We start from the raw sequence: 26,902 nt of genomic DNA on the forward strand, positions 1-26,902 counted from the left end.
AAAATCTTTCTCATAGATTATGACTATATTATACTATAAAACACAGTTTTTATTTTTTCTTGTTCCTGGACAGTATGTTTTTTTTTTTTTCCAAATTGCTTGTGCCTTAAGTAAATGGAAAAGACTTATTTTTCTCTTCAAACATTGCTTTTGTGACCTGGGTAATGAAATTTTCAAATTTACCCATTTTCCAGAACATTCCAGGTAGATTCAGTGCTGAGTAGCTGACAGAGAATTTTCTCGAACCTACAAGAATTTTCAAGAACTTTCTAGAATGCTGTAGAACTTTCCATAGTAATATATATACAGGAGCTCACTGTTCACCACTTCAGTTTAGTTCTAGCTGCCTAAGTGAACACATATACCTATCTGATTTTATCAGAGTTGGCATCAAGAAGCTGCAAGCATTCTCCAGATGCATTCTGCTATGTATGTGGCCAATTTATTAAGACAATCTAAAAAGTACTCTGTGATAGCATCTGTCTTGAAGTATGATGAGTATGGCTGGGAGGTTATTGGAGACTTCAAGATGGTGGCATTCCTGATGGGTCTCCAAGGAGGCTTTACCATGCTTCCCTGTTATCTTTGCCTTTGGGACAGCAGGGACACCACAGTGCACTACAACAGGAAGCATTGGCCACAAAGAACTTGGTCAAGTGTGATCCACTAGTGGACCTCCAGAAGGTGTTGTTCCCACCATTGCACATAAAATTGGGTCTTTTGAAACAATTTATCACAGCTCTTGATAAGGAGTCTACAGCCTTCAAGTACCTTTGAGACTTCTTCCCTAAACTGTCTGAGGCAAAGGTCAAAGCTGGTGTCTTCGTTGGACCACAAATAAAGAAGATCCTGGAGTGCACAGAATTCCCCAAGAAGCTCAGTAGGAAGGGGAAGAAAGCTTGGGGCAGCTTTGTCGCAGTGGTTTGGGGCTTCTTGGGCAACCACATGGCCGAAAATTATGTGGAACTGGTTGAGGCTCTGGTGGAGAACTACAGCAAAAGGGGCTGCAGGATGTCCTTGAAAGTCCATATCCTTGACGCTCATCTTGATAATTTCAAAGAGAACGTGGGAGCATACTCAGGGGCGCAAGGCGAGCGCTTTCACCAAGATATACTGGACTTTGAACGCCGCTACCAAGGAGCATATAACGAAAACATGATGGGATACTATATTTGGAGGCTGATACGTGAGAGTGTTTTACATTACAGTCGCAAATCTCGAAAAACTACTCACTTCTAAACATTTTTGTATAACTTTAGTGTAAATACATGTAAATCCTAATTCATATGTTGTTTTATTCAGACCTTATGTTAATGAAAATGTGCAAATTTGCCAGTTTTTACACAGAAAATAGGTTAATTTCGAAATTTCATTATCCAGGTCACAAAAGCAAAGTTTGAATGGAATAATGGCCATTTTCTGTACTTTTACAACGTAAACAATTAAGAAATAACACATACTATCCAGGAACAAAATTTGTTTTACATAGTGTTATATTTTACGCATGCTTTTTTTCTATTTTTACCTTTTCATCAAGTTAGTATTTTTCTGCATTATTCACTTCATTTATTAAAACGACTTCTTTTCTTCACTTCATTATGAACGTTATTCTTAATTTCACCTCTAACTTCAATATTTTTACAACTTTGGTGTAATTAATGCTATATTTATTCAACACCCCATCTTCGCGTACACACAAATATGCTTAAGCTTTTCGTGGTATATTTAGGGCTGAATGAAGCCCAATGGCTAGCGTGCTGCTAAGATTGTGAATCGGCGGATTCAGGGTTCACGCCCATCTGCCGCTAGAAACTGCACTCCACACTTTAGTCCTATTGGTGCGCTATAACACTGAATTTTGAACATTTAATTTGGTATGACCTTTTTACCTTCAGTGTCATGTTTTCTTCCACTGTTATTTATTTTTTACTTTAAATATCTTTATACATTATATAAATTATATTCAGGGGTGTAGTGCTGTTGTCGTGGAGTTAACTTGCGACGGACTGATATCCCATCCAGGTTAAGGAAATAGGGTAACCATTCTCATCAGCTTGTGCTACATGAAACCAGAGTTCAAAACACCGGTTCTTTGTGCCTTGTACAGGCAGAGCAGTTATTTAATTTTTAACTCAACCAACATAATCAAACTCCTAGAGTGTCAGAGGACACCCTGAATAGTTTTTATTCCCCGTGGCCACTCGTAAAACTCTTTCAGACATTACAGCACACTCTATCACACTCCCTCAGGAGCTGGCGTCAGGCACAGTGTAACTGTTTCAACTTAAGTGCTAGTTTTAGAAAGTTAAAGTGTTTTTCGTACATACTACATGTTTATTAAGAAATATTAAGAATATGGTACTCAAACATTACAAATAATTTTACAATTGTGCCATGGGTTTAAAACATACTCATTATTTTTACAATATGTAACGAAAGTTGCTTTATTTAACTTATTCATGTTAGCAGGACAGAAAGTGCACATAACATTATAAAAGTCAAAACTCAGTGATGTTTTTGCATATATAAAAGTTGAAACTGTTAATACTGTTTGCAGACTGTGGTAACTAAACTGTAGTTGAAAAAGACTAAAAGCGTTGTACAAATGGTAATCAGTTGTCTTTTGTTCCATGGTGCCTAGCTTGTAGGAAGTTTAATTGCGTGTTTTCTCTTGTTAACTTGTACTCATCCAATTTATTAAGTTTAAAATTGATGTTAATAAATAGAAGTTAGGTTTTGAATATAGCGATGTTACACATCTGACAAATTTTGATACGGATTGTTTGCTTGCAGGTTAGCACAACACAACACAATGGGCTATTTCTGCTCTGCCTACCAAGAGTATCGAAACCCACTTTCTGACGTTTTAATTCTAGAGACATACCGCTCTGCCACTGGGGGAAGGGGCAATTTCGACATGGATCCTACACTTTCAGATATAGCACTTTGAATTCACAAAGTCTGTTTTCTTACAGCAAAGCCATATCAGCTATCTGTTGTGTCCTCCGAGGGGAATCGAACCCCTGATTTTAGCGTTGTGAATCCGTAGACTTACCGCTGTACCAGCAGGGTCACACAGTGAATTTATGCTTTCTGCATTATCTCAACACATTATTTTTGTTTTAGTATTTTTTTATCTGTATGATACGGGCGTAAAATCATACCGGGCTGTGGATCCAAAGATTCAAAGCTCAACAGGTGATACCGCTGAACATGCTCCGCACTTTCAGGTGTGAGTGCGTTATAATAGTGAATGTTTATTTTGTTAATTGCTTCAAAGAACCGGAAATCCACTGGCGTTTACCGCAGCTAGAAATCTTTTTCTAACGTAAATAATGTCTCAGCTTTTCTTAAGTCTACCATATCCCACCAGGTCGGAAGAGCCATGGTATACGAAAGGCATCTTCGTCATCGGATATGATAGATACAGCGTCGTTGACACATACTGTTCTTTACTTTCTCTCTTGAGTTCAAAATTAGGTATGAGCTATACCTGAGCATTAACGATCTCTGACCTGGTCTTCAGCACACGTGCGCATAAGATACCGTTCGAGTTATTTTTTTTAATTCAGTTTTTATTGCCTCTCTGTTGGTTTACCTCCATACATATTCTAATCCCAATAGTTTTTTAGAGTTATATTTATTAAAAGCTTTAGCCTTAACAGGTTATTTCTTGGGGAGAATCACGTCTTTACTATACGTATTCTGTATATATTTCGTCACTAGTTGAACTTCGAAGTTCTGGTTGCTATTTGTAGTTTTACAACATTTCAGTTTACTGATTGTAATGATTACTTCGCTCATTTATAACTTGGTGGCTAGAGGCGCGGGACTCGCAGAATATAAACAGAATATACTTGCCCTTTCAGTCTTGAGAGCGTTATAATATAACAGTCAATCTCACTATTCATTGGTAAAATAGTAGCCTAACAGATGGCGGAGGATGGTGTTGACTAGTTGCCTTCCTTCTAGTCTATCACTGCTAAATTATGGACGGTTGGTGCAGACAGCTCTCGTTTAGCTTTGCTCAAAATTGAAAACGAAGCAAAACCAGATTATTTAACTTGTTTAAAGCCTCTTTTAATCCGGTTTGCTACAACACAAATATCATATAACCAGATTAATTTTAACACAATAAATACACGCAACGCTATCTTTCATTAGATACGCGACACAAATTTCATTCGGAAAGTTGAATATAATAATACTTAAATTTATTCCACGACATGTAGCAGTAACTAATTTTGTCGCACTTAAAACCACTTTCGATAAAGCATATTTTTAAAATTATGTAATTGTTTTTGCAAGTCAGAAAAAAAAACCCAACAACAACAAAAAAACGTTTCTAGCGTGGAGAAATTCTGTTCAGTCTATAACTTTTGCGTTTATGTTTTCTTCCTGGCGTTATAGTTTTTGAACAACTGCCAAACCAAATAAAAGGTCTTGTTCATTTTTACACACGCCGTGGGGGCTAAAAATAGTAGGCCTAAATATACAGTATTTCAAGTCACGGCCTCTAAAACAACCAAAGTCATGACTTGCAAACAAAAACTGAAAAACCGACGAATTAGTAAGAGGTCACTGGGGGGGGATATTGGCTCCAAATTTTTAGCCGGATAGTACGGTCTTAAACTCTGAACCAGGTGTATTACGCGAGAAGTCATGTAGCTGCAACGTAGCCTCCGTTAATCAAGGTTAAGTCCTTGGATTCAGTTAACCCTGACTCACTTCCCGCTTTTCATTTAGAATTCCATGAATAGGTTGTTCTATTTTCGTGTTTTACTCATAATCTCTGCTATGTATAAGCTTCCAAAGTTTCAACTTTAGAAAAGCGATACAAGCCTTGAAAGAACGGGTTAATGAGGCTATCCTGAAAATTTGGCTGAAATACATATTAAAGCAAACTGTGTCTCCACATTTTAGCCATGTACACTGCTGGCCAAAATCTTAAGGCCAATGAACATAAACAACAAATATGCATTTTGCGTTGTTAGACTCAACCACTTATTTGAGTAGAGCTTCGAAAGATGAAAATAAGAAAAGGGAAAATAAAAATAAAAACCTTTTTAGCATTTAATAGGGAAAATGTAAACACTATGAAATTAGCCTAAATACTAGCTGGTCAAAAGTTTAAGACTATACCAAAACGCAGTCCTAAACTGCAAACATTCGCTTTGGCATGGTCGATATAAGCGTTTGCAGAAGGCTGGCTGGAATGTTATTTCAAGTGCTAAAGATGGCTTCACAAAGATCATGCACTGTTTGGAATTGACGTCCATTTCTCTAGACTTCCCTTGCCATCCACCCCCAACATTTTCAATGGGGGTTCAGTTCGGGCGAACACGTTGGATGGTCCAAAAGAATCACGTTATTCACCATGAAAAAAGTCCTTTGTCCTGCGGGCATTGTGGATTGCAGCGTTGTCCTGCTGAAAGATCCAGTCATTTCCACATAAGCGAGGACCTTCAGTCAATAAGGATGCTCTCTCTAACATGCCAATGTAGCTAGCTACTGTTTGACGCCCCTGTATAACCTGAAACTCCATTGTTCCATGGAAAGAGAAAGCACCCCAGATCATGATGAAACCTCCTCCATTGTGTCGTGTAGAAAATGTCTGCGGTGGGATATCCTTATCGTGCCAGTAACGTTGGAAGCCATCTGGACCATCCAGGTTACATTTTGTCTCATCAGAAAACAAAACCTTTTTCCAATTTTCTACGTCTCATGTTTGATGCTTCTCAGCAAAGTTTAACCGAGCTGTTTCGTGATCTGGAAGGAGGCGTGGCATTTGAACACATTTACGCGGTTTTTAAAGCCTTTCTCTCGTACATGACGTCTTATTGTTCTTGAACTGCATTCTGCGTCGCTAAGGGCCTCAATCTGGTTCGACGATCGGCTGGTGTCTTGCCGGACAACCCGTCGCATCCTCCTGCTCAACGCCGGCAAAATTTTCTAGAGCCGACCATTTGAAATTCTCGTTCCGTATCCCTTAGGTTCTTTTAAGCAATTTGCAACGGTAGTTTTACTATGCCCAATCTCACCAGAGATGGCACGTTGAGAGAGACCTTGCTTTTGCACCTCGACAATTCTTCCACGTTCAAGCTCTTTCAACTTTTTAGCCTTTGCCATGTTTTTACCCGATGTAACACAGCAGATGTCAGTGGTTGATGTTGACAACGCTATTGCTTGAACACAAATGACTTAATTTCGTTACGTGTTTACCGGTTAACGCTTCGTCTCAGTATGGTCTTAAACTTTTGACCAGCTAGTATTTAGGCTGATTACATAGTGTTCACATTTTCCCTATTAAATGCTAATTTTTTTTATTTTCCCTTTTCTTATTTTCATCTTTCGAAACTCTACTCAAATAAGTGGTTGAGTCTAACAACGCAAAATGCATATTTGTTGTTTATGTTCATTGTCCTTGAGATTTTGGCAAGCAGTGTATCTTAATAGACAAAAACAACTTATTTCATCCAGATAACCTGACAAATTATCTAAGTTTTAAAAATATATATACTCACTTTAAACTAGTTTGTTTCAGATATTAACATAAAGCTACGTTAACTGCCCCTAATTCTCATTTGATAGATTTAAATCAAGCATCCAGTCAATAACACCCGCCGCCAACTCTTTGGTTACTCTATTCAAATGATGAGATTCGACCTTCATTCTTAGGGCTCACCAATGGATTCAAAATGCGAAGCGTGAATATGGGGTAGTGGGACGCGAACATTGCGCCCTCAGATCCTCAGACCGGCGCCAACCACTATGACACTCTCCATTATCTGTAAGAAACTTCTTTTTATGTTATTATTATTATAATTTGGGTCGTAAAATGAAATCATGTTAAAAGTACAACTTTGTTCACATACATATTTTATATTTAAAAAAGTTTCCGTCGATGGTTCTTTCGGCGTTTGAAGGTTTTACCTGAAACACTTGTCTCAGGTATTATTAATTCTCCGGTAAAAACAATTTTGATTAAAATCGAAACTGATCGTAGGTGACATATATAAAAGGTTAGTGGTGGTTGTAGTATTTACTCCACCCCACTGTTTAAGCCAAGAATTGTATCTCGCTCTCACGTTCTTTAAACCAAAATAACTAAACCTTTTTTTTTTTTTGAGTCTAAGATAAACCAATCACCAAGCTCTCGTATTATTCTTAGTGTAATATAATTGAATGTTATAACTGTGGATCATTTTTTATAAAAGAGGCCTCACGTGAGTATTAATTTTTAATATATCCCAGCATCCTTTTACACAGTTCAAAATAGCTAACTGTTCCACAGAAAACATAGGAGTTAATGATGAAGTCTAGCCATGTGAAACGTGTAATCCAAGTTTCATATAAGTAAGAGGAATACTCACATTACTTATTTATTTTTCTATAGTTCACTAGGGTCACATGCTGTACCATATTGTGTATATTTCTTACAACACCTATTGTAAAGAACTGAAAAACAACATCAGGTGAAGTCACCATTTTCTATTTTAGCAAACTGTATTTTCGAGGTTATAATTTAGTTGTTTGACAGAGGGTCTACTAATCGTGATTGTGATGTACTATCATGCTAATGATGATGAAATAATCAAGAAACTGGTTGGACTATGTAAAACTATGATATTATTTGTCAGTAAAATTACGCACAAAACTAGCCTCCTAATTCTGAAGTGATAGACCAGATGGAAAGTCAACACAACTCATCTTCAACTCTTGGGCTACTTTTTATAAACTTACACTGCTAAATTAGGGACAGCTAGCGCAGATAGCTCTTGTGTAGCTTTGCGCAAAATTCAAAAACAAGCAAACAAGTATCATCACAACTTCGGATATTTGAAAGCCGCAAGACACGAACAAATATTACACGTTTTTGTTATTATCTGCACATTTTGTTACATAAATTTTATGTAAATATTAAGGAACATATGTATGTAATAATATTTATTAATGTATGTAATTTTTAAACTGTTAATTTGTATTAGTTTTGATAATCACAAAGTACACATATATATATATACCAAATATTTTCAAAATCCTGGCTGATTTATTGTTTTAACTACATTGAGTGTATTTAATATGGTAGTGAACTACAGAAACATCTAAGAAAAATATGCAAATTTGCATTTCATTAACGTCAAACGAGACTGACAAAAATAAAAATAAAAGGGGTAAAAACGGATATTTTTAATGATATTTATTTGTCTCAGAAAATATCTGATCTAAACATGGAGGAAAATATGTAAAACAATAAAACTAGAGATATTCTAATCAGATACCGCCTTAGAAAAGTTTAGTCTTACCTTTTTTTTTACATAAACAGACATTTATAGAATTATGAGGCTATTTACTGCTTGTAGAGGTCTTGTGAGTTTCTATCTTGATTGTGAGTCGTTGAAATTCTGACTGATATGTTGTCAAGGCTGTATGAATCAGCTCCGTATTGATTTGTAAGGATTACAAGTATTGATTTGTAATTTCATTACAGATTACAGTGATCCACAGCAGTATGATGTGCTGAAAATTGAAACTAGTCGCACACTAGTTTTCTTCAATTCAGGATATTTTATTTCTTGAACTTGCTTCTAGAACTCAATTGTAGATTGGGATTTATGGGTCATCTTCAGGCCCAGGTCCTCCTGTAGTTTTATTAGTTCCATTCATTGATGACATTAACTATGAATGAATTTACAAGAAAGGCAAATCAAGGCTTCAGCTTCTGCAAATCCTCAAACCTGTCTAGGAAATTATTAAGCAGCCCTTGTATTTTATCTTTGTATTATTACAGTTTGTGGTATTTTATTTCAATATCAGGGAATGTATTTACTCTTGTTTTGAAACTTGGAAAGTAACTGAAGTTTCTTGACAATATGTCTCTTTGAAAAAGTCTTATTTTATTCTGAAAGCTAAAAATTGGCTGAGTAAGAACAGAAACAATCTTAGCCTTCCCATGGAGTGCCAACTTGAGAGTTTGTACATGATTCATTATATCAGTAAGAAACGTTAAATCTTGTATCCATTCATCATTTCCCAGTTGAGGATAGAATTTTTTTTCTTTTCTTCAAGAAAAGTAATAATAGGCTCCAACAGATCCACAAACCTATTTAAGACATTGCTGGTTGACAGCCACCTCACAGTGCAGTAGAAAGAGACATCACTGGATTTATCTTCAAGTTCTTCAATAAAATTTTTGAACTGTCGGCGGGTCTTTCCGTTTAAGCGTATGAAATTGACAACTTCAAAATCAAATTTCATAACATCTTCATACTTAAAGTATCTGGCTGCCATGTGTTCATGATGAATAATGCAATGAACAGGGAGAAACTCTGGAAAGCTGGGATCACATTTCATAAGTGCAATTAATCCTCCATTTTTCCCCACCATTTCAGTTGCTTCATCTGTTGCAACACTGGCGACTTTATACAGTAGAATATCAGCATTTTTTAAGGCTCTGTCAAGCGTATTTTTAATGTCAACACCACGAGTTGTTTCTTTTAATGCCACTAAGTCCAACATCTCTTCCTTCACAGGTACATCAGAGGAAACATAACGAACAAATACCTCCAGTTGTGGGTTGTCTTGTTTGTTTGTAGATTCGTCAAGGGCTAGGCTGAGTGCAAAGGAATTCTTTAACTCATTTTGCATTTTGCCTGCAACGTCATCACTTATCTGGGAGATACGTCTCTCTGTAGTGTGGTGTGAAGTTGGTGTTTGTGCTATTAGTCGCTGAAGTTTTGTGTTATTTGGATCTAACACTGCAAGAACTTCAGCTATATTCTTCTTGACAAATTCACCATCAGAATATGGGCGTTTAGCACGAGCAATATTCCATGATATAACAAAACTAGCTTCAGTCATTGTATGAGCTTTCTTACTAAACGTTGTCAACAGTGTCTGCTGGCTGTTTAGTGATGATTTTAACACAGTTAACTTGTTTTCCCATAATTCTTATTTAAGTGGGTAATCAGACGAAAAGTTTTTGCGATTTGTTTCATAGTGGCATTTCAAATTACTGGTTTTGTAATGACTGAGTAACACATTGCAGTTAAGACACAAAGGTTACCTCTTTTAATGGTGAATGCAAAATATTCCTCCCACTTTGTCTAAAAATTTCTGTTTTCATCTTCATACTTTTGCTCCTTACAATTTGATGACGCCATCTTTCTTCACAAACATTTCACAGACACTTCCGAAAAATTAAAGTGAAAAGAAACAATAAGCTCCAACACGTACAATGCAACCAAAATCTACAGCGTCCAGTATCACACTAACACCCCGCTAACTTCATTGCCCGCAATACAGCCACACAAACCACAATCACGCTATCACAAGCCACGCCCACTAAAACTGATATTGTCAGCACTGGCTTGTACGATCACTGATTCTCCAGCACAATTCCTTTGTAATCCTTGCTGATCCGAAATTTATTTAATCCCTAACTAAAATCTAGCATTAAAATTAGGATTTAAATTCTTAAATATATTTACTCACCATGAACATTAAACGTACGTTTTAATCCAGCGGACTCTCAGTTTATACCCGGTAAATAATTATAAAGCTTGAAAATTTTTTATTTACCTTTTACATTAATTGTGATGCAAAAAGGAGCTCAGCCGACATATATCTGCAAGCTGCACATTATACGTGAAAGAGCCGCATGTGGCTCGCGAGCCACGGTTTGGCCGCCACTGATATAGCTTAAATAACATTGTTAACAGGGGAATATAATAAAACAGTTATGATGAGGGTATAATGTAACAATTATGGTAGGGATATAATAAAACAATTATGGTGGGAGATATAATGAAACAGTTATGTTGAGGGTATAATGAAACAATTATGGTGAGGGTATAATGAAAATATTATGGTGAGGGTATAATGAAACAATTATGGTGGGAGATATAATGAAACAGTTATGTTGAGGGTATAATGAAACAATTATGGTGAGGGTATAATGAAAATATTATGGTGAGGGTATAACGAAACAATTATGGTGGGAGATATAATGAAACAATTGTGGTGAGGGTATAAGTAAAAAATTATGGTGTGGGTATGATAAAACAGTTATGATAAGAGTATAATGAAACAATTATGATGTGGGTATAATAAAAGAGTTATGGTGAGAGGAAAATGAATCAATTATGGTGATGGTATAATGAATCAATTATTGAATGTTAATTTTGGTAACAAATCATTTGTTGTCATCGAGAGTGAAAATTTATAGCCAATCTCAATTTCTCGGAAAATAAAATAATCTATCGTATTCATAACATGTCAATAATTGTTCGTTATTCTCTCAGACAACTACATTTAGGCTAATCTACTAATTATATCAACCACTAAGCTTTATAAAGATGGCGGAAGGTATACATTGTAATAAAATGATTCTACAATTTTTCTTCAGTGGTTTGTAAAACGTAACTTCTAGATCTAGGTTTAAGTGGCTGTGGTTGAGAATTAGACACATTACCCTTAATAATAAGATTATAAAAACTTATGTTTTTTTATGGAAATTTACCTATTAAAGAGCCATATGTTGGAAAATAATTAAGCTTATTCTTACAATCAGTGCTATTTAATTATGAAACATAGCGAAATATACTTTTATAAAGTTATTGAATAAAGTGCCAACACATTAGCCACGACAATGAAACGTTGGTTTATATATAGATATATATATACTGAGAATAAATTCCATAAATTATCAATACTTTAGCCATGACAATGAATGGCTAATATGTGTGTGTATTATATATATATATTTATTTATTTATTTAGAAAGAATTTTATAAATCTTTAATACATCAGCATTTTATTTCATTTAAATGTCTAGTTACATCGGATCTTAATGGCTAACAACATATACCATGTATTAATGGCTGACAACACATAGGCATTTATTCTGAGCTACACCACTAATTTTTAACCTTTCTTTATTTCTTTTCAGAAACGTGGTGTTTTTTATTATTTTCTAGAAAGCCCCATGCTATTACAGCGGTATGTCTCCAGATTTACAATGCTAAAATTAGGGGTTCGATTCCCCCCGGTGGGCTCAGCAGATGACTATAAGAAAACACATACACACATTTTCTAGAGAACCTGACCATTTTATTTAATTTTAATATTTTCACATAAAAGTGTTATTGCTAAGGGGTATACCTTAGCATGTTCATTTTACTTATCCGGTTCTATTTAATTGAACTTGGCAACAAACAAAATTTTTAATTTTTGACAAATCTGATTACCTATGTTCGTCTTTTCGAGGTTTTGGAACCCTCCAATCGTTATTTTTTAACTGCAGTGTTTTTAGTCCTTAATATTCATTTATTTAAATACTGCGACGGAAAAATGTGTAATTTTTCATAGAGTGCTTTATTTGTTTCAGAGAACGTTAGGCTTACCTCGGACATGGAGATGAACCCTTGTTACACCTACCTTCAAGAGAAAGGTAGAATTCAGTTTTATTATTCAAATATAATAGAAGTTTTATAAGCTATACTTATTTGGAAACTTATATTAAAAACAAATTTCTGAAAAATAACTTATTAATAAAGAAACAATTGTTTAAAAAAAACATCTAAAATAACACAGATAATAATTTTTTTTTTCATGCATACCAGTCCTCGAGATAAAACTTTTCCACTGCGGATTTCTAATTTCACAAGTACTGTGTTTATTTAAAAGCTTGCGAAGTGTCAGTACAAGAGTACATTAAAAATACATGTGTGATAACGATGTTATTTTAAACAATACTGATTAAAGCTTGACGTCAGCACAAACTTGAGAGTTGCAGATGAACAGACATTGTTTATTTACGTCTTGATCACTGATATCTAAATCATTCATGGAAAGTTTGAAGCATAAACGTTGGAGACAAAAGGATAATCTCTCAATAGAGAGAAGACAGAGACAGTGGAAATTTGAAACATTGATACTTTGAGACTAAATGGTAGGCTTTCAATGGAAAGAAGATAGAGACATTGGGAAGTTTGAAATAGTTATAATTGGAGATTATGTGGTAAGCTCTTAAAAAGGAGAAGATAGATACAGTGGGAAGTTCGAAACATTAATACTTTGAGAATACATGTTAAGCTCTCAATCTCAGTCTCTTTACTTATCACCAACAGAGCAGTTGTACAAACCAAAATTGTGGACATGTCACTAATATAGCCTGGGACCGTTTCGGCCAGCAACTAACAACCGACTCACAACTGGCACTGAGCAGAGGATCCGACTATCTAGTTAAAACAAAACATTGCAGTGACTGTTGGACAATGCTGACGCAATGTGATTTCTGCCCAGTGATCCGAATGTCAAAGTGAAGAAAATCAACCAAGCTCGGGTAATCGGCGAGAGTAACTAATGACTCTCTTAAAGAGTTATAGATCCCCAGCACTGTGGCTCTCTAAGTATCTCTTTTACTCTGTTTCTCACTTACTGTTATTATTATTTCGCTTTATTTTCATAATCCTTTATTTCTCTTTCTCTACTCCTCCTTTTTCTCTCTCTATCTTCCCTCTTTTATTTTGTTTCTTGCCCCAACGTCTCCAGAAACGCTGAGTCCAACATTTCCCTGCTCAACCTTCGACTATCGTCAATCGATGTGGTTTCTCCACATCTCCATCGCGGATTCTCCCGACGCTCATGGCTCATACTTTACTATCCAAGCGACACACCACCGAACCGTCAAGCTGAGGCCTAACTTTATGTCGATAACACATAACATCAATATCACGCGCGGAGCTAAAGAGAAACAAATGTTTCTAAGCGACCCTAGTTGTCTCGCAAGCCTCGAAGGGGCTTGCGAGATATTAAACCAAAATGAATGACCTGTATGATTGGATTGATAATCTTTTAATAAGGAGAAGATAAAGACAGTAGGAAGTATGAAACATTGATACGTGGAGAATAAATGATCAGCTTTGAATAGAGAGAAGATAAAGACAGTGGGAAGTTTGAAACATTTATACTTGGAGAGTAAATGATCAGCTTTGAATAGAGAGAAGATAAAGACAGTGGGAAGTATGAAACATTGATACGTGGAGAATAAATGATCAGTTTTGAATAGAGAAAAGATAGAAACAGTGGGAAGTTTGAAACATTGATACATGGAGAATAAATGGTAATCTCTAAATAGAGAGAAGATAGAAACAGTAGGAAGTTTGAAACATTGATATGTGGAGAATAAATGGGAAGCTCTGAACAAAGAAAAGATAAAAACAGTGGGAAGTTTAAAACATTGATACTTGAAGAATAAATGGTAATCTCTGAATAGAGAGAAGATAGAGACACTGGGAGCTTTGTAACATTGATACTTGTTCTGAAAATATTTATACTTTGTTAACCGTTGATACATACAAGAGTTCAGTAGTTTACCGTGGTTTGTGCGTCATTTTTTTCATGGCGTCACTGTAACACGCAACACCACTACTTTAAGGCATCAAGTTCAGAACCTAACACTTTATAGACAATGACCGAGAGCTATTTCCGAACGTAGAAAGTTCTGTGAAAGACGACTGTCGTCTTTAATAACCATTTCCACTTCCCACTCCTTTTTTTCCTTTTTTTCTGCCTTACTTTGGAGAAATCGAAGAATTGCCAATTACATCATCTCGTTTTCCAAATAAAGATTTGATTTCTTTAGGGAAAGAACTGCCTTTTTTGAGTGTATTGTTAAATCATTTATTCAAAAGAAGATTTATATGTTTTAAAATTTAAAACAATATTTTATAGTGTTATAAAACAGCTTTATAGTTTAAATAACTGTTTGTGTCGAAAATGAACAGCATGTGCTTTCTTACGGTTTTGGCTTCAGAGGAAATCATCAGTTTCTTAGATCCAATGTTTATTACTAGGTTGGTGATAATATAGTTTTTTTCTTCAGTTGTGTCTAATTTACATTTATTTACCACACAGTAATTGTCGAGATAACGAGAAACCCACTTGAAGTAAAAACGTATCTCAAGACGTCTGGTCTAGGTATTAAAACTTTTATTAAGATAAAGTACAGAACAACGTTTCGACCTTCTTAGGTCATATTCAGGTTAACAGAGAGAGAGTTGTAATAAAAGTTTTAATACCCATACCAGACGTCTTAAGGTGCAGGGTAGTTGTTGGTTGTAGGACAAACAGGTTTTGTGTTTTGTTATAGTTTGGTACATATTGAACAAGGATACTCGTCATGTATTTCCCGTCGTAAATTTTAACGTAGTCTTTTTTTATTACCTGTTTGTACTTAAGAGGAAAACTACACCATGGGCTATATAGGATCTCAGTTTGGAGGGGAGCACATAGGTTAGGGAAAGGGGAAGAAGACAATACTACAAGAACACGCACAACACTCATGAAAACACAAAATTCAGCCATTGAAGAACACACTGTGTATTTGTTTCTTTGTTTTTTCAATTTTGCGCAAAGCTACTCGAGGGCTATCTGCGCTAGCCGACCCTAATTTAGCAGTGTAAGACTAGAGGGAAGGCAGCTAGTCATCACCACCCACCGCCAACTCTTGGATTACCCTTTTACCAACGAATAGTGGATTGACCGTCACGTTATAACGCTCCCACGGCTGAAAGGGCGAGCATGTTTGGTGCGAAAGGAATTCGAACCCGCAACCCTCGGATTACGAGTCGAGTGCCTTAACCTATCTGGGCCATGCCGGGCCTCACACCATGTGAAATGGATACAAAATAAACTGGGATAAAAACTTCAATCATTGACAGAGACATTTTGGAAAACAAGAGAAATTAAAGAACATTTCTACAATAACATATTACAACCTTCACTAAACAGAGATTCGGGGTTAGAGGTTAGCAATCTACGGCTACCAATCAGAAGTAGGGATAAACAAACCAATCAGAACACGCCTTTCACATTCCACCAGGATACTGTAAACACCTGCAACATCTTATACTCGCTGACCCCAAAGATGGAAGACCTTCAAAACGTCGTCCTTGACACTTGTGTTTCTACAACAGGCAGTTGTTGTCCACTTCAGTTTACCCACTGTGAATATCAATCCGTTGAAGAGTAAGTGAATATTATATACAAGCTTGACTCATAAATAAATGAAAAGAATGGATGAGCCAATCAAAAGATACCGACTATCTCACATACTCAAGGAAAATCACTCGTTTTAATTCTCTTCAAAACCGAGATAATATTGTTTATTGTAAGCTGTGATGACGTAAGCTCTCAATAGGAAGTTCAGTTCAATAAGTCACTTCCGAATAAACCGTCGTCAGTGTTTAAACTTTAATAAATATTGACATAATGTCGTAGTCGTTTCCAGTTGGTCAGGCTGAATAAACCTGACATTTCAAACTGACCTCAACAATGGGGGTTTGGTTTGGGTTGAATTTCGCGCAAAGCTACACGATTGCTGTCTCATAGTGTGTATGTGTGTTTTTTTTATAGCAAAGCCACATCGGGCCATCTGCTGAACCCACCGAGGGGAATCGAACCGCTGATTTAAGCGTTGTAAATCCGTAGACTTACCGCTGTACTAGCGGGGGGGCACGCTTTATAGACGTCCTTAATTTTATAATAAAATAAGAGGGAAGGCAGGTAGTCATCAACTCCCACCGCCAATTTGATAAAATTGACCGTCACCTTATAAAATTCTCACAGCCGAATGGGCGAGAATGTTTAATGGATAAAGATTCGAACCCGCGACCCTCATATTGCGAGTCAAACGCCATAACCACCTGGCCATGTCGGAGCCTAATAATGGGCACACTGCACAGTTTAAAATTATAAAATGAGATGAACTAAACTCATGCATCCATGTATTGAATCAAGCGTTGTTATTTTAGGGGATATGTGGTCTAAATAACATTGAAGATATTTTGAAACTCCCCAGAAATATTCGCCTAATTTTGTTCGCCTTCTACTCTAATGATTCAAACGTAGTTGGTGTTTAGTTTGTTAACTTAGCGCAATTACGTAAACACGCGCTTCTTTTTTCTGCTGGGATATTTGGTATAACATTTAATTTAATAAGGCAGCTTTCATAATTAATTCCTGGATTTTCATGGCGTGTAGGGATTTTCTTTAACTAAAGGAGTAACAGCGCTGTCTAATAGTTCAGGCTTCTCTTCTCACGTGCATAACATGTGGAGTCACAACATATTTGTTGTTGCACGTACGAAAAACAAAAAGCGTGGGCGCCATTATTCGATGCCATTACGAAAACCTTAACCAATGGATTAATGAAAATTACATATTTTTGTATAATCGTTACTCGTATATACGTACAAATATCTGTCACGTACACAAGTGGGTAACTTTGTGCCGGTCGCTACTGCCTCTATAATTAATGTAAACTGAAAATGGTTTTACTGATGAAGTCTTATGTTGTTAAAGCTCTGACTAATAGAGTTTTACTGATGAAGTCTATGTTGTTAAAGCTCTGACTGATAGTTTCATATTCTTCTTTTATTAGTTTAAAGAACTTTCATGTTTCATTTCCCTGACTATAAATATATCATTTGAGTCCCGGGGCAATCACTCGAATAGTTTGTTTGCTTTTTGAATTTTGAATTTCGCACAAAGCTACTCGAGGGCTATCTGTGCTAGCCGTCCCTAATTTAGCAGTGTAAGACTAGAGGGAAGGCAGCTAGTCATCACCACCCACCGCCAACTCTTGGGCTACTCTTTTACCAACGAATAGTGGGATTGACCGTCACATTATAACGCCCCCACGGCTGAAAGGGCGAGCATGTTTGGCACGACGGGGACACTCGAATAGTAATAAAACTACTCTTTCTGACACAGGCGCTGGAAATTCTGTATGTAAAAAACGTCAAATGCACCAAAAGATTAGTAATCCCATAACATCATTGAAATATAGTACAGAAATGCATGCTAATAAATCAAAAAGGTAATCTAGTACGTTTTTCCTGTATACTTTAAATCACTCAGTTTTCTAAACGCAGGACAAATTAATTGAATTCAAATTTTCTATCCATGAGGTGATTACTAAAACGTTTTGTTCTTCTTGTCAAGCACAAAGCTGCCCAATGAGCTATTTGTGCTATACCCACCACGGATATCGAAATTGTTTTTAAGTGATATTAAGCTTTCGTACTTACTGTGAGTCACTGAAGTAATAAAATCTGTAGTCATAAGAAATGTGTTTAATCTTAACTTTATTGGAACGATGGACTCTACAGTGTTTGTTTGTTTGTTTGTTTTTGAAATTTCGCACAAAGCTACTCGAGAGCTATCTGTGCTAGCCGTCCCTAATTTAGTAGTGTAAGACTAGAGGGAAGGCAGCTAGTCATCACCACCCACCGCCAACTCTTGGGCTACACTTTTACCAACGAATAGTGGGATTGACCGTCACATTATAACGCCCCCACGGCTGAAAGGGCAAGAATGTTTGACGCGACGGGGATGCAAACCCGCAACCCTCAGATTACGAGTCGCACGCCTTAACACGCTTGCCCATGCCGGGCCGACTCTACAGTGAGTAAGCAATGTAACATTAGGAACATGTTATGGACTTTACAGTGAGTAAACACTGTATCATTAGGGCCATGTGCAACGAATTATCGTTAAACACTGTAATATTAGGACTATGTTGCATTGGGACCATATGTTTATAAGCCGTAATAAACTAACTTGCATGTTCATACGAAACATTGGTGAGTGATGTCACATGAAGACTGAATAGGCCCGACATGCACAGATGGTTAGAAGTACTCGACTCGAAATCTGCAAATCGCGGGTTCAAATCTCCTTGACACCAAACATACTCGCCCTTTTAGCAGTGGGTGCGTTATAATATAACGATCAATCTCACTATTCGTTAGTAAAAGAGTAGCCAAAGCATTAGCGATGGGTAGTGATGACTAGTTGTCTTCCCTCTAGTCTTACACTGCTAAATTAGGGACGACTAGCGCAGACAGCCGTATATAGCTTTGCGCGAAATTAAAAACAAACCAAACCAATCAAAACTGTATGAGATCATGATGACGCCCTAATTTCTTGGAAGTAATGTCACATAAACATTGTATCAGATCGTAAGTTTTATCTGGTTATTAGAACGTGACGCGTAAGAACTGTACTATAAGGACGTAGTATATTCAGTCCTACACAATCAAATCTAGTTAGAAGTGATGTAACACGACAGTCCTCTTATTTCAAGAACATGATTCATTGAACTATACATATGAAGTTAATATGCATAATTATGAGTGGATTCTTATTGTAAATAGAAAACTAGCAAATTTTCTATTTTGTTTGTTTCCGTGTAGAGTGCTTACTTTTTATTTAATTGTTAAATGTATCTTTAAAACCTGTTTCATGGCAGTAAAATGACCTCTCTGGTAAAAAACAATTTTACAGCGGCAAGGTGACCTCTCTGTTGTGAAACTGTTTTACAGCAGCTAGGTGACCCATCTGTTGTAAAACCGTTTTACAGCAGCAAAGGGGCCTCTCTGTTAAAAACAGTCTTACAGCAGCAAGGTAACCCCTCTGTTAAAAAAAGGTTTTACAGCAGCAAGGGGACCTCTCTGTTGTAAAGTGTTTTACGGAATGTAGGTGACCCCCTCTGTTAAAAACAGTTTTATAGCAGCCAGTTGACCCCTTTGTTAAAAAACGTTTTACAGCAGCAAGGTGACCTTTCTGTTAAAAAAAAAACAGTTTAGCGGCAAGGGAACTTTCTGTTGTAAAGTGTTTTACGAAATCTAGGTGACCCCTCTGTTAAAAACAGTTTTACAGCAGCAAGGTGAATTCTCTGTTAAACAAACAGTTTTATAGCAGCAAGAGGACCTCTCTTTTGTAAAAAAAAAAAACTGTTTTAAATAACGACAAGACCTATTATATTTCGCTTTGTTTATTTTGTAACATCACATTAAAGTTTTATGGTTGAAACGTTTTGAGGCTGTCTACCTCGAAAGAATAACAAAGTAGGGTTACTGGACTGGTTCGAGAGTCTTACGGAAAGCAACATGGACAAAATATGTAAATCATGCTAAATAATAAACAAAACATGACACAAAATTTGAATGTCTTTAAAATATAAGATCATAAAGTCATCTCATTCGTACTAATATCTGTTTTAATTAAATATTTACTTACATGTACAACCTTAGTTCACCTGGAAATTTGAATCTAAAACATTAAAGATAATCATATAAGTCATAACTCATCAGGGAATTTGAACCTAATATACTATAAGGGAAACCTAACCCATCAAGAAATATTAATACGTAATTCCCATAAATCTTATATACATAGCTATTAAACTAAATGACTACAATAACAACTTGTCGTTGATAGGATCAACTTGATTCTACATCATGTTGTATGTCGGCATCAGTTCAAGAAATACGTAATAAAAACACATTTTAACGACTTTTCACATATGCTACGTTTCGAATTCTCTCAGACATTATGTTAAACATTTTCAACCACATTAAAAATGTTAGAAAACAGGTGAATTGTGATTTTCAGTTGTGACGATATGTTTTGCCTCACCAGGTATCTCTAATATTGATAGTTGCGTTTTGTGCTTGAAAGTGGATTGAATGTGTAAAACTTGTTTTTTGTTTTAAGCACGAAGCTACGCAATTGGCTGTGTGTACTTGGGGTATGTGTATGTGAAAAAGATTTATTTTATTTGTGAGTTTCGAAATGTGATTTTTAGGAGGGGACGTCCCAGTGATTCAGTGGTGTTAGTCTATAGGCTTATAGCGCTAAAAACCGAGTTTTCATATATGTGATTGGAACAATACAAACAGCTTATGCTGTGGCTTTGTGCTTAACTACAATTTGTTTTTCTTCGTTTGCTATGAAAGATCTCTAATAATAAATAATCCTACCCGATTGCTACTTCCAAAGATTCACTGTTTTTTGTTTTTTCTTTTTAGTAATCCAAAGGTATAATGTTGTTTAATATCGCCTGCTACCCATCTGTCATCACGTAAATAAAGAACTCCTCCCTGAAAAGCCTTTTGGTGGCTCAGTGGTAAGTCTATGGGTTTGTTACTCCAGAACTCGAGCTTAGGTACTCGTGGTGAGTACATTACAGATAGCTCGTTATATAGCTGTACGCTTGACAACAAAAATCTCTTCTTTTAAAAAAGGGTTATGATTATTATTTGTTTATACTAATTCTGATACCTAAACAAATATTTATATATTGTATTTAGGTGCTAAATTTATTGTGCTCATCGCGAGTTTCGAACCACTATTTTTAACGTTATAAGCTCTCAATCTTACCGCTGAGCAACATTTCTCCGCATTTGAATAAACTTGTGTAGGAGGAACCATTTTTGTTCTAAACGGCTATGAAAAAGCTCTTCGAATCTAATCAATAACTAATTAATATTTGTTTTAACATCTTCTTCGAAGAAAACATATCCATCGCATCATTTAGGTTTTTATTCAGCATTCTTCAGTTATCCTGTCTGTGATGTCAGAAGACATGTTTGTACACATTTACTTGGTTATGTCACGTCGAGATCTCTTCTAGTTTCATTTTAGATAGGCCCGACATGGCCAGGCGGTTAAGGCACTCGACTCGTAATCTGAGGGGCGCGGATTCGAATCCCCGTCACACCAAACATGTTCGCCCTTTCAGCTGTGGGGGCGTTACGATGGAACGATCGTTGGTAAACGAGTAGCTCAAGAGTTGGCGGTGACTAGCTGCCTTCCCTCTAGTCTTACAGTGCTAAATTATGGACGGCTAGTGCAGATAGCCCTCGTGTAGCTTTGTACTAAATTCGAAACCAACAAACAAATCATCGTAGATAATAAATGTATCGGTAACATTACTAATTTTAACATCTTAACTCCAGTATGTTTGAATGGTTCCGATTCTGCCTTGGCCAGTATGAACAACACTCTCACCCCTGCACTCCGAGAACAACAGATGAAGTTTCAGCAACAACTGTTTCATTTGAAACAACAGCAGCAACTACAACAACATCTTTTGATCCAACACTTTCAGCAGCAACAGCAACAACTTGTCCAGCAACATGAGAAACAGCTACAGGACAGTTTTAAGGTAACTGTTTCCTGGTGCATGCAGTTTTTGTGAGGTGTTATAACTGTAACAAAAAAAAGATTGATCTACAAATCAGTGTGTGACAGTGAAAGCTGAATGACTGGTTAGTAAGTAAACATGTACGCTTTCTCTAGTTATAAAGCTTTGTATTTGCTAATATTTCTTCAGTTTTGATGTCCAGAATATTTTACTGTACTGACTGAAAAAAGAGGTAATTAAGAAGTGTTAGTAACATTTTTTTCCTACTGTGTATGCGATAAAAAAAACTTAGAAATTTGTCGATTAGGTTTGTTAGTAGTTAAGCGCAAAGCTCACAATGGGCCATCTGTGTTCTGCCCACCATGGAGCATCAAAACCCGGTTTCTAGTGGAGTAAGTCCGCAGATATACTGCTGAGCTACTGGGGTCGGGTGGAGGGGCTATCGATTAGGCATTCGTTTCATGGAAAACGTCAATCATTATAAATCACACGTGCTGTTTTTGTTCGCACGTATGAATCATGTTAACGGTGTTACAAGATATTAAAAATGTTTTCAGTAATCGGAACAAAGAGGCAAAGTGCGATCAAATCTTACATGATAATATTTTAACCTTGAATTAAAGGCCAAAATCATGTAGGTATTCGCACTAGTAGGCAATCTATCTAGTTTAAAACTCTTTATTTTCGTGAACGTATTTCCTCTCAATGGCCAGGCATGGTCAAGTAGTTCAAATACACGGTTATGGATCATAAGGTCCAAGGTCCGACATGCAATATGCTACTGGAAACGTTTTGCATTTTGAGTTGTGGAGATTTTGCAATCAATCTTGTCAGTCGGTTAAGTTGATTGGTGAGTCTAAAGGTTTTGAATACACACTTTTAACAAACTATAAATTTCGATGACTTTTTGACTAAAAAACATACATGTACAAGTTATTAAAATTAGTAACAGGTATTGATTTTTTTTATAATTTTATTTATTTAAAAATCGGTGGGGTGGATCTGAAGCCCCACATATAGATGCATTCATGTGTTTCTTTTTCATGGTGCATTGTTCCTTCTTCCAGGTATATTTACATCAACAGACATTGGAGGAGCAACAAAAACGTGAAAGAGAAAGAACCGAAAAGGAAATTATTGACACAATAAAGAAAAAAGAAAAACGTGAACAAAGTAGGTGGCGTTAGTCTTGTAGTTTTCTCTTATTTTACTTGTAAAGCTGTGTTGTTGATTTCTTATTTTACTTATAAAACTGTGTCGTAAGTTTCTTTTATTTTACTATTAACACTGTGTTGTTCAAATTTTTTTTACTTATAATGCTGTGTTGATGCGATTCTTTCAAAGGTAAATTTATATGTTCTAAACAGAATCAATCTGAGAAATATATTAGTACGTTAGAGCCGGGCGTGGCCTACTGGTTAAAATTCTCAACTGTAAAACTAGGTTCCTTGATTCGTGTCTTTTTGCCATAAACCAACACTTTGCACTTTGGAGCACTGAGTGAATTATCAATGTAACGGTAAAAATCCAACTATTCGATTAGATTAGGGATATTCTGGTGCGAGTAACACATGTGCAACTAATCAACTTATGTGCTAATGTGGGAAATGTGCGAGAAAACGAATTAGATATTCTCACTATGACGCAGACCACAGTAAAGAATGGTAATTAGTGTTAGAAATATTTGAAATATAAACTTCAGTTCAGAGTTACATATATTTTTCTTTTTATTGTTGTTTTGTATGTGATAAATATTGAGATATTTAAAGTATCTTTTGATTAAACTATTCAAACGAAAAAAAAGATTGTAAAGGATGTTTCTTCCTCTAGGTGCCGTTGCTTCCAATGAGGTTAAACAGCGTCTTCTGGAGTTTGTATTGAACAAAAAGCAACGAGAAGCGGTGATAAGTAGTGTCAACAACTGTCCAACTGGAAATAAAAACTGGTGAGTGTCCAGTCTTATCACGCTCTGTAATTTTTCTTTTCGGACCTGCACGTGCTTTTCCTAACGGTAATGCATTTAGTTGCTAATTGTTATACGCTTCGAAGAAAAACAAATTATTTAAAACAAAAGGTGCTTTGATAGTTGTTTGCAGGAAACAAAAAGAAAGTTTTGAAATTGAATTAATATATTGAAATGAAAGGTCGTACCAGGTAGCCACATAAGCTTTTACTGATGCACATGCCCGTAGGAACTGTTTGGAATGTGACAAGACCATGTGAGTGGCTGCACAGCAATTACGTCACTACAGAATGCTGTCGTTTTCGCATTTACACGATGTACTTGTACAAAAAAAAAACGTAAAGAAAAACAAAACTGCACGTGTATTGTGCTTCTACCAAACAAGTAAAAAATAATAATTTATTTTGGTCCCATGCATAGCTCCCTAGATGAACTCTTTAGTTCTGCCAGAGGACTAGTAGACTGCCAATGTACACAAGTATATTTATATAGAACAACAACAATGACAAAAAATAATATTCTTTTCAAAACGGGGAAAAAGTGGCACTGCCATCTGTTGTACTGATTCTCACAACCCCTTAGCAGTTTTTGAATTTTAAAATGTTTTAAAATAGTTTAATCGATTTAACTAAAAGAATAAGGCATTTTAATACCAAATATTTGTATAATAAAGACGTACATTGGTATATAAGTCCTGTGTGTGAGTATTACAAACATTTGGTATACCACTCCATAGCAGATCACGACAAAACCATCTTGTTAATTAACAGTTTCTTCAAACTGTATTCTATATAAAGGACCACGAACTGTTTTTGGTCGTCGCTTTTCCAGATTAAAACAAATGTTTACTAAGTTAAGTCGTCTGTTAAAGACATTATAATGAAAAGTGCAGAATTCAGATTGAACACTGTTATTCATTTCCATGTTTTGATTGAATGATGGGATACTTCATCTGTGTTATTCATCTCATTCTGCGTTTTCTCAGAAGAAAACTGGAGCCATAAGAATACAGTTGACAACACTAACTCAAAGGAATGACACACGAAGTCTGACACCAGTACTTTAAATAACCACATAGCTGTGTGCACATTTGCGCTATCTGGTGAGAACTTACATGCTGTGTATCTGCTTTTCATCAACAAGCACATGATCTCGGGTCCTACAGTTAGCCCTAATTTTCTCATCCATCACGGTGCAAGTCCACAGAAACAGCTTAAAAATACTCTTTAACGTTGAAAATATTGTGCAGGAAAACTAATATAAAATAAATATTATTATAACGTTAATACTAACGTGAACATCTGAACGTAAACAAACCACGTGCGACTTTGTACACTATCAGGTTGCTAAGGCAATTTTGGAATAGTCAAATACCGTCAGCCTTTATTATTACACCCAATTAAACATCTTATGAGTGAAAATATAATTCCCATGTTTAGTTAAGGGTTGATAGCTTAACTTCTTTAGGTACACAGTAAGAAAAAGCCTTACTGTAAGAAAGTTATGGCTATCCAGGAGCTCTTAAAAACGAAAAGAAATTAAATAAGTAACGCAATAACTCGAGTTTTTACTCTGTTTAAATCCTAAAATATGATTATAACTTTTAAATGCCTGCAGTTCTAGGGCTCCAGTTCCTACCTTCAAATTAAACCTCGAATTGCTTCGCTGTCCAGGTCTTATATTATTGTGTCTCGTACCTGATATTGTCCAATAATCAACTGTTAATAATTATATAAATTTATATTTCTAACACTTGCTTCTATTTTAGCCACTATTTTAATTTTAATTGCCGATATATGAGTAATTCATTTTAAGGAACTGATAGAGAAAGAAAAAAATACGCGAAGCACTTGAAAGCCACTGGACAAAACTGACGACTTATTTTATTTATAATTATTTCACAAATTATATCTCTTTCAGTTATTATTACGTAACAGTTAGTGGTGCAACAAGAACCTGAAAAGTTCCTGGGTCAAGAATTTCCTGTTGGAAGAGATGATGACACACCTTCTACCAGTTAACTCTTCTCCCATGGTCACTTAAATGCTTCAAACCCTTTCCTTTATTGTATTACCAGTTTTCTTAACAATACAAATACATTTCGGCAAACGGTGCTATCAGTTTAATTTTTTTTTCTTGCATCTCATTTGTAGGCATACTATTTTGGATAAGTATAAAGAAGAATATCCTCTCCGTAAAACTGGTAAGTCCGATACTGAGTCTCAAGTTAGAATACTGTCTGTGATTTCACATTTTGTCAAGTTCATCAGCTGTTTATGTTTCAAAATAACTTTAGGTCATTCCATGCCAACTCACCCAGCAAAAAGAAACTTTCCCAGTTCAAGTCATAGATTTTCTTGAAAAAAAAAATCAAACAAAAACTTCATTTTGATTCATTCAGCCATGCAAAATCCTAAAGCTCCACAGCATGACTGAATAAATCAAAATAAAATTTTCGGTGAAATATTTTCAAGGAACTTTATGACGTGAACTAGGAAGCGAGTGGTGAATTGGTATAAAGTGACCCCTATATTAATGACGTAAGGTAAAGTATTAATAACAATTTCTTTATTATTATTAAAGTACGTTGTGCTAGTGTATTAAAAATAGTAATTACAAAAACGTCTTTTTTAAACAGTAATAAGTTATATTGTATAATTTTATTTATTATTATGCCAAAAAATGTTTTTAAAGTGTTACTCTTAAAATAATAAATTCACCATTTAATGCGACACACCCGGGAATTCCGTTTATTGAATGTGCGTATAAATGTATTCTCAAGATTAACCTGAAGATGACCTAAGAAGGTCAAAACGTTGTTCTGCACTTTACTTTAATTAAAATATTAATATCTATACCATCCGTCTCGAGAATACATTTTTATTTCAAGTGGGTTTCTCATCATCATAAATTGTGTGTATACTTGAATTTCTTGTTTAATG

At 35.7% G+C, this 26,902-nt stretch overlaps 1 protein-coding gene across 5 annotated transcripts in view; it reads left to right on the forward strand.

Annotated features, from left to right (window-relative positions):
* LOC143233642 (histone deacetylase 5-like) overlaps nucleotides 1-26,902 on the forward strand; it is a 98,871-nt gene that overhangs the window by 32,885 nt on the left and 39,084 nt on the right. For 2 of the 5 annotated variants that reach the window (XM_076470098.1, XM_076470095.1), the window contains exons 2-6: nucleotides 12,389-12,451; nucleotides 21,810-22,018; nucleotides 23,065-23,170; nucleotides 23,828-23,942; nucleotides 26,114-26,163. In XM_076470098.1, coding sequence (XP_076326213.1) covers nucleotides 12,412-12,451; nucleotides 21,810-22,018; nucleotides 23,065-23,170; nucleotides 23,828-23,942; nucleotides 26,114-26,163 — 520 coding nt within the window. In that variant the 5' untranslated portion in view covers nucleotides 12,389-12,411. Of the gene's footprint in view, nucleotides 1-6,659; nucleotides 6,791-12,388; nucleotides 12,452-21,809; nucleotides 22,019-23,064; nucleotides 23,171-23,827; nucleotides 23,943-26,113; nucleotides 26,164-26,902 lie in introns of those variants that run through there. The other 3 variants (XM_076470097.1, XM_076470099.1, XM_076470096.1) reach the window with 2 other exon arrangements.

Source organism: Tachypleus tridentatus, chromosome 12, assembly GCF_004210375.1.
Source record: "Tachypleus tridentatus isolate NWPU-2018 chromosome 12, ASM421037v1, whole genome shotgun sequence".
NCBI classification, from domain to species: Eukaryota; Metazoa; Arthropoda; class Merostomata; order Xiphosura; family Limulidae; genus Tachypleus; species Tachypleus tridentatus.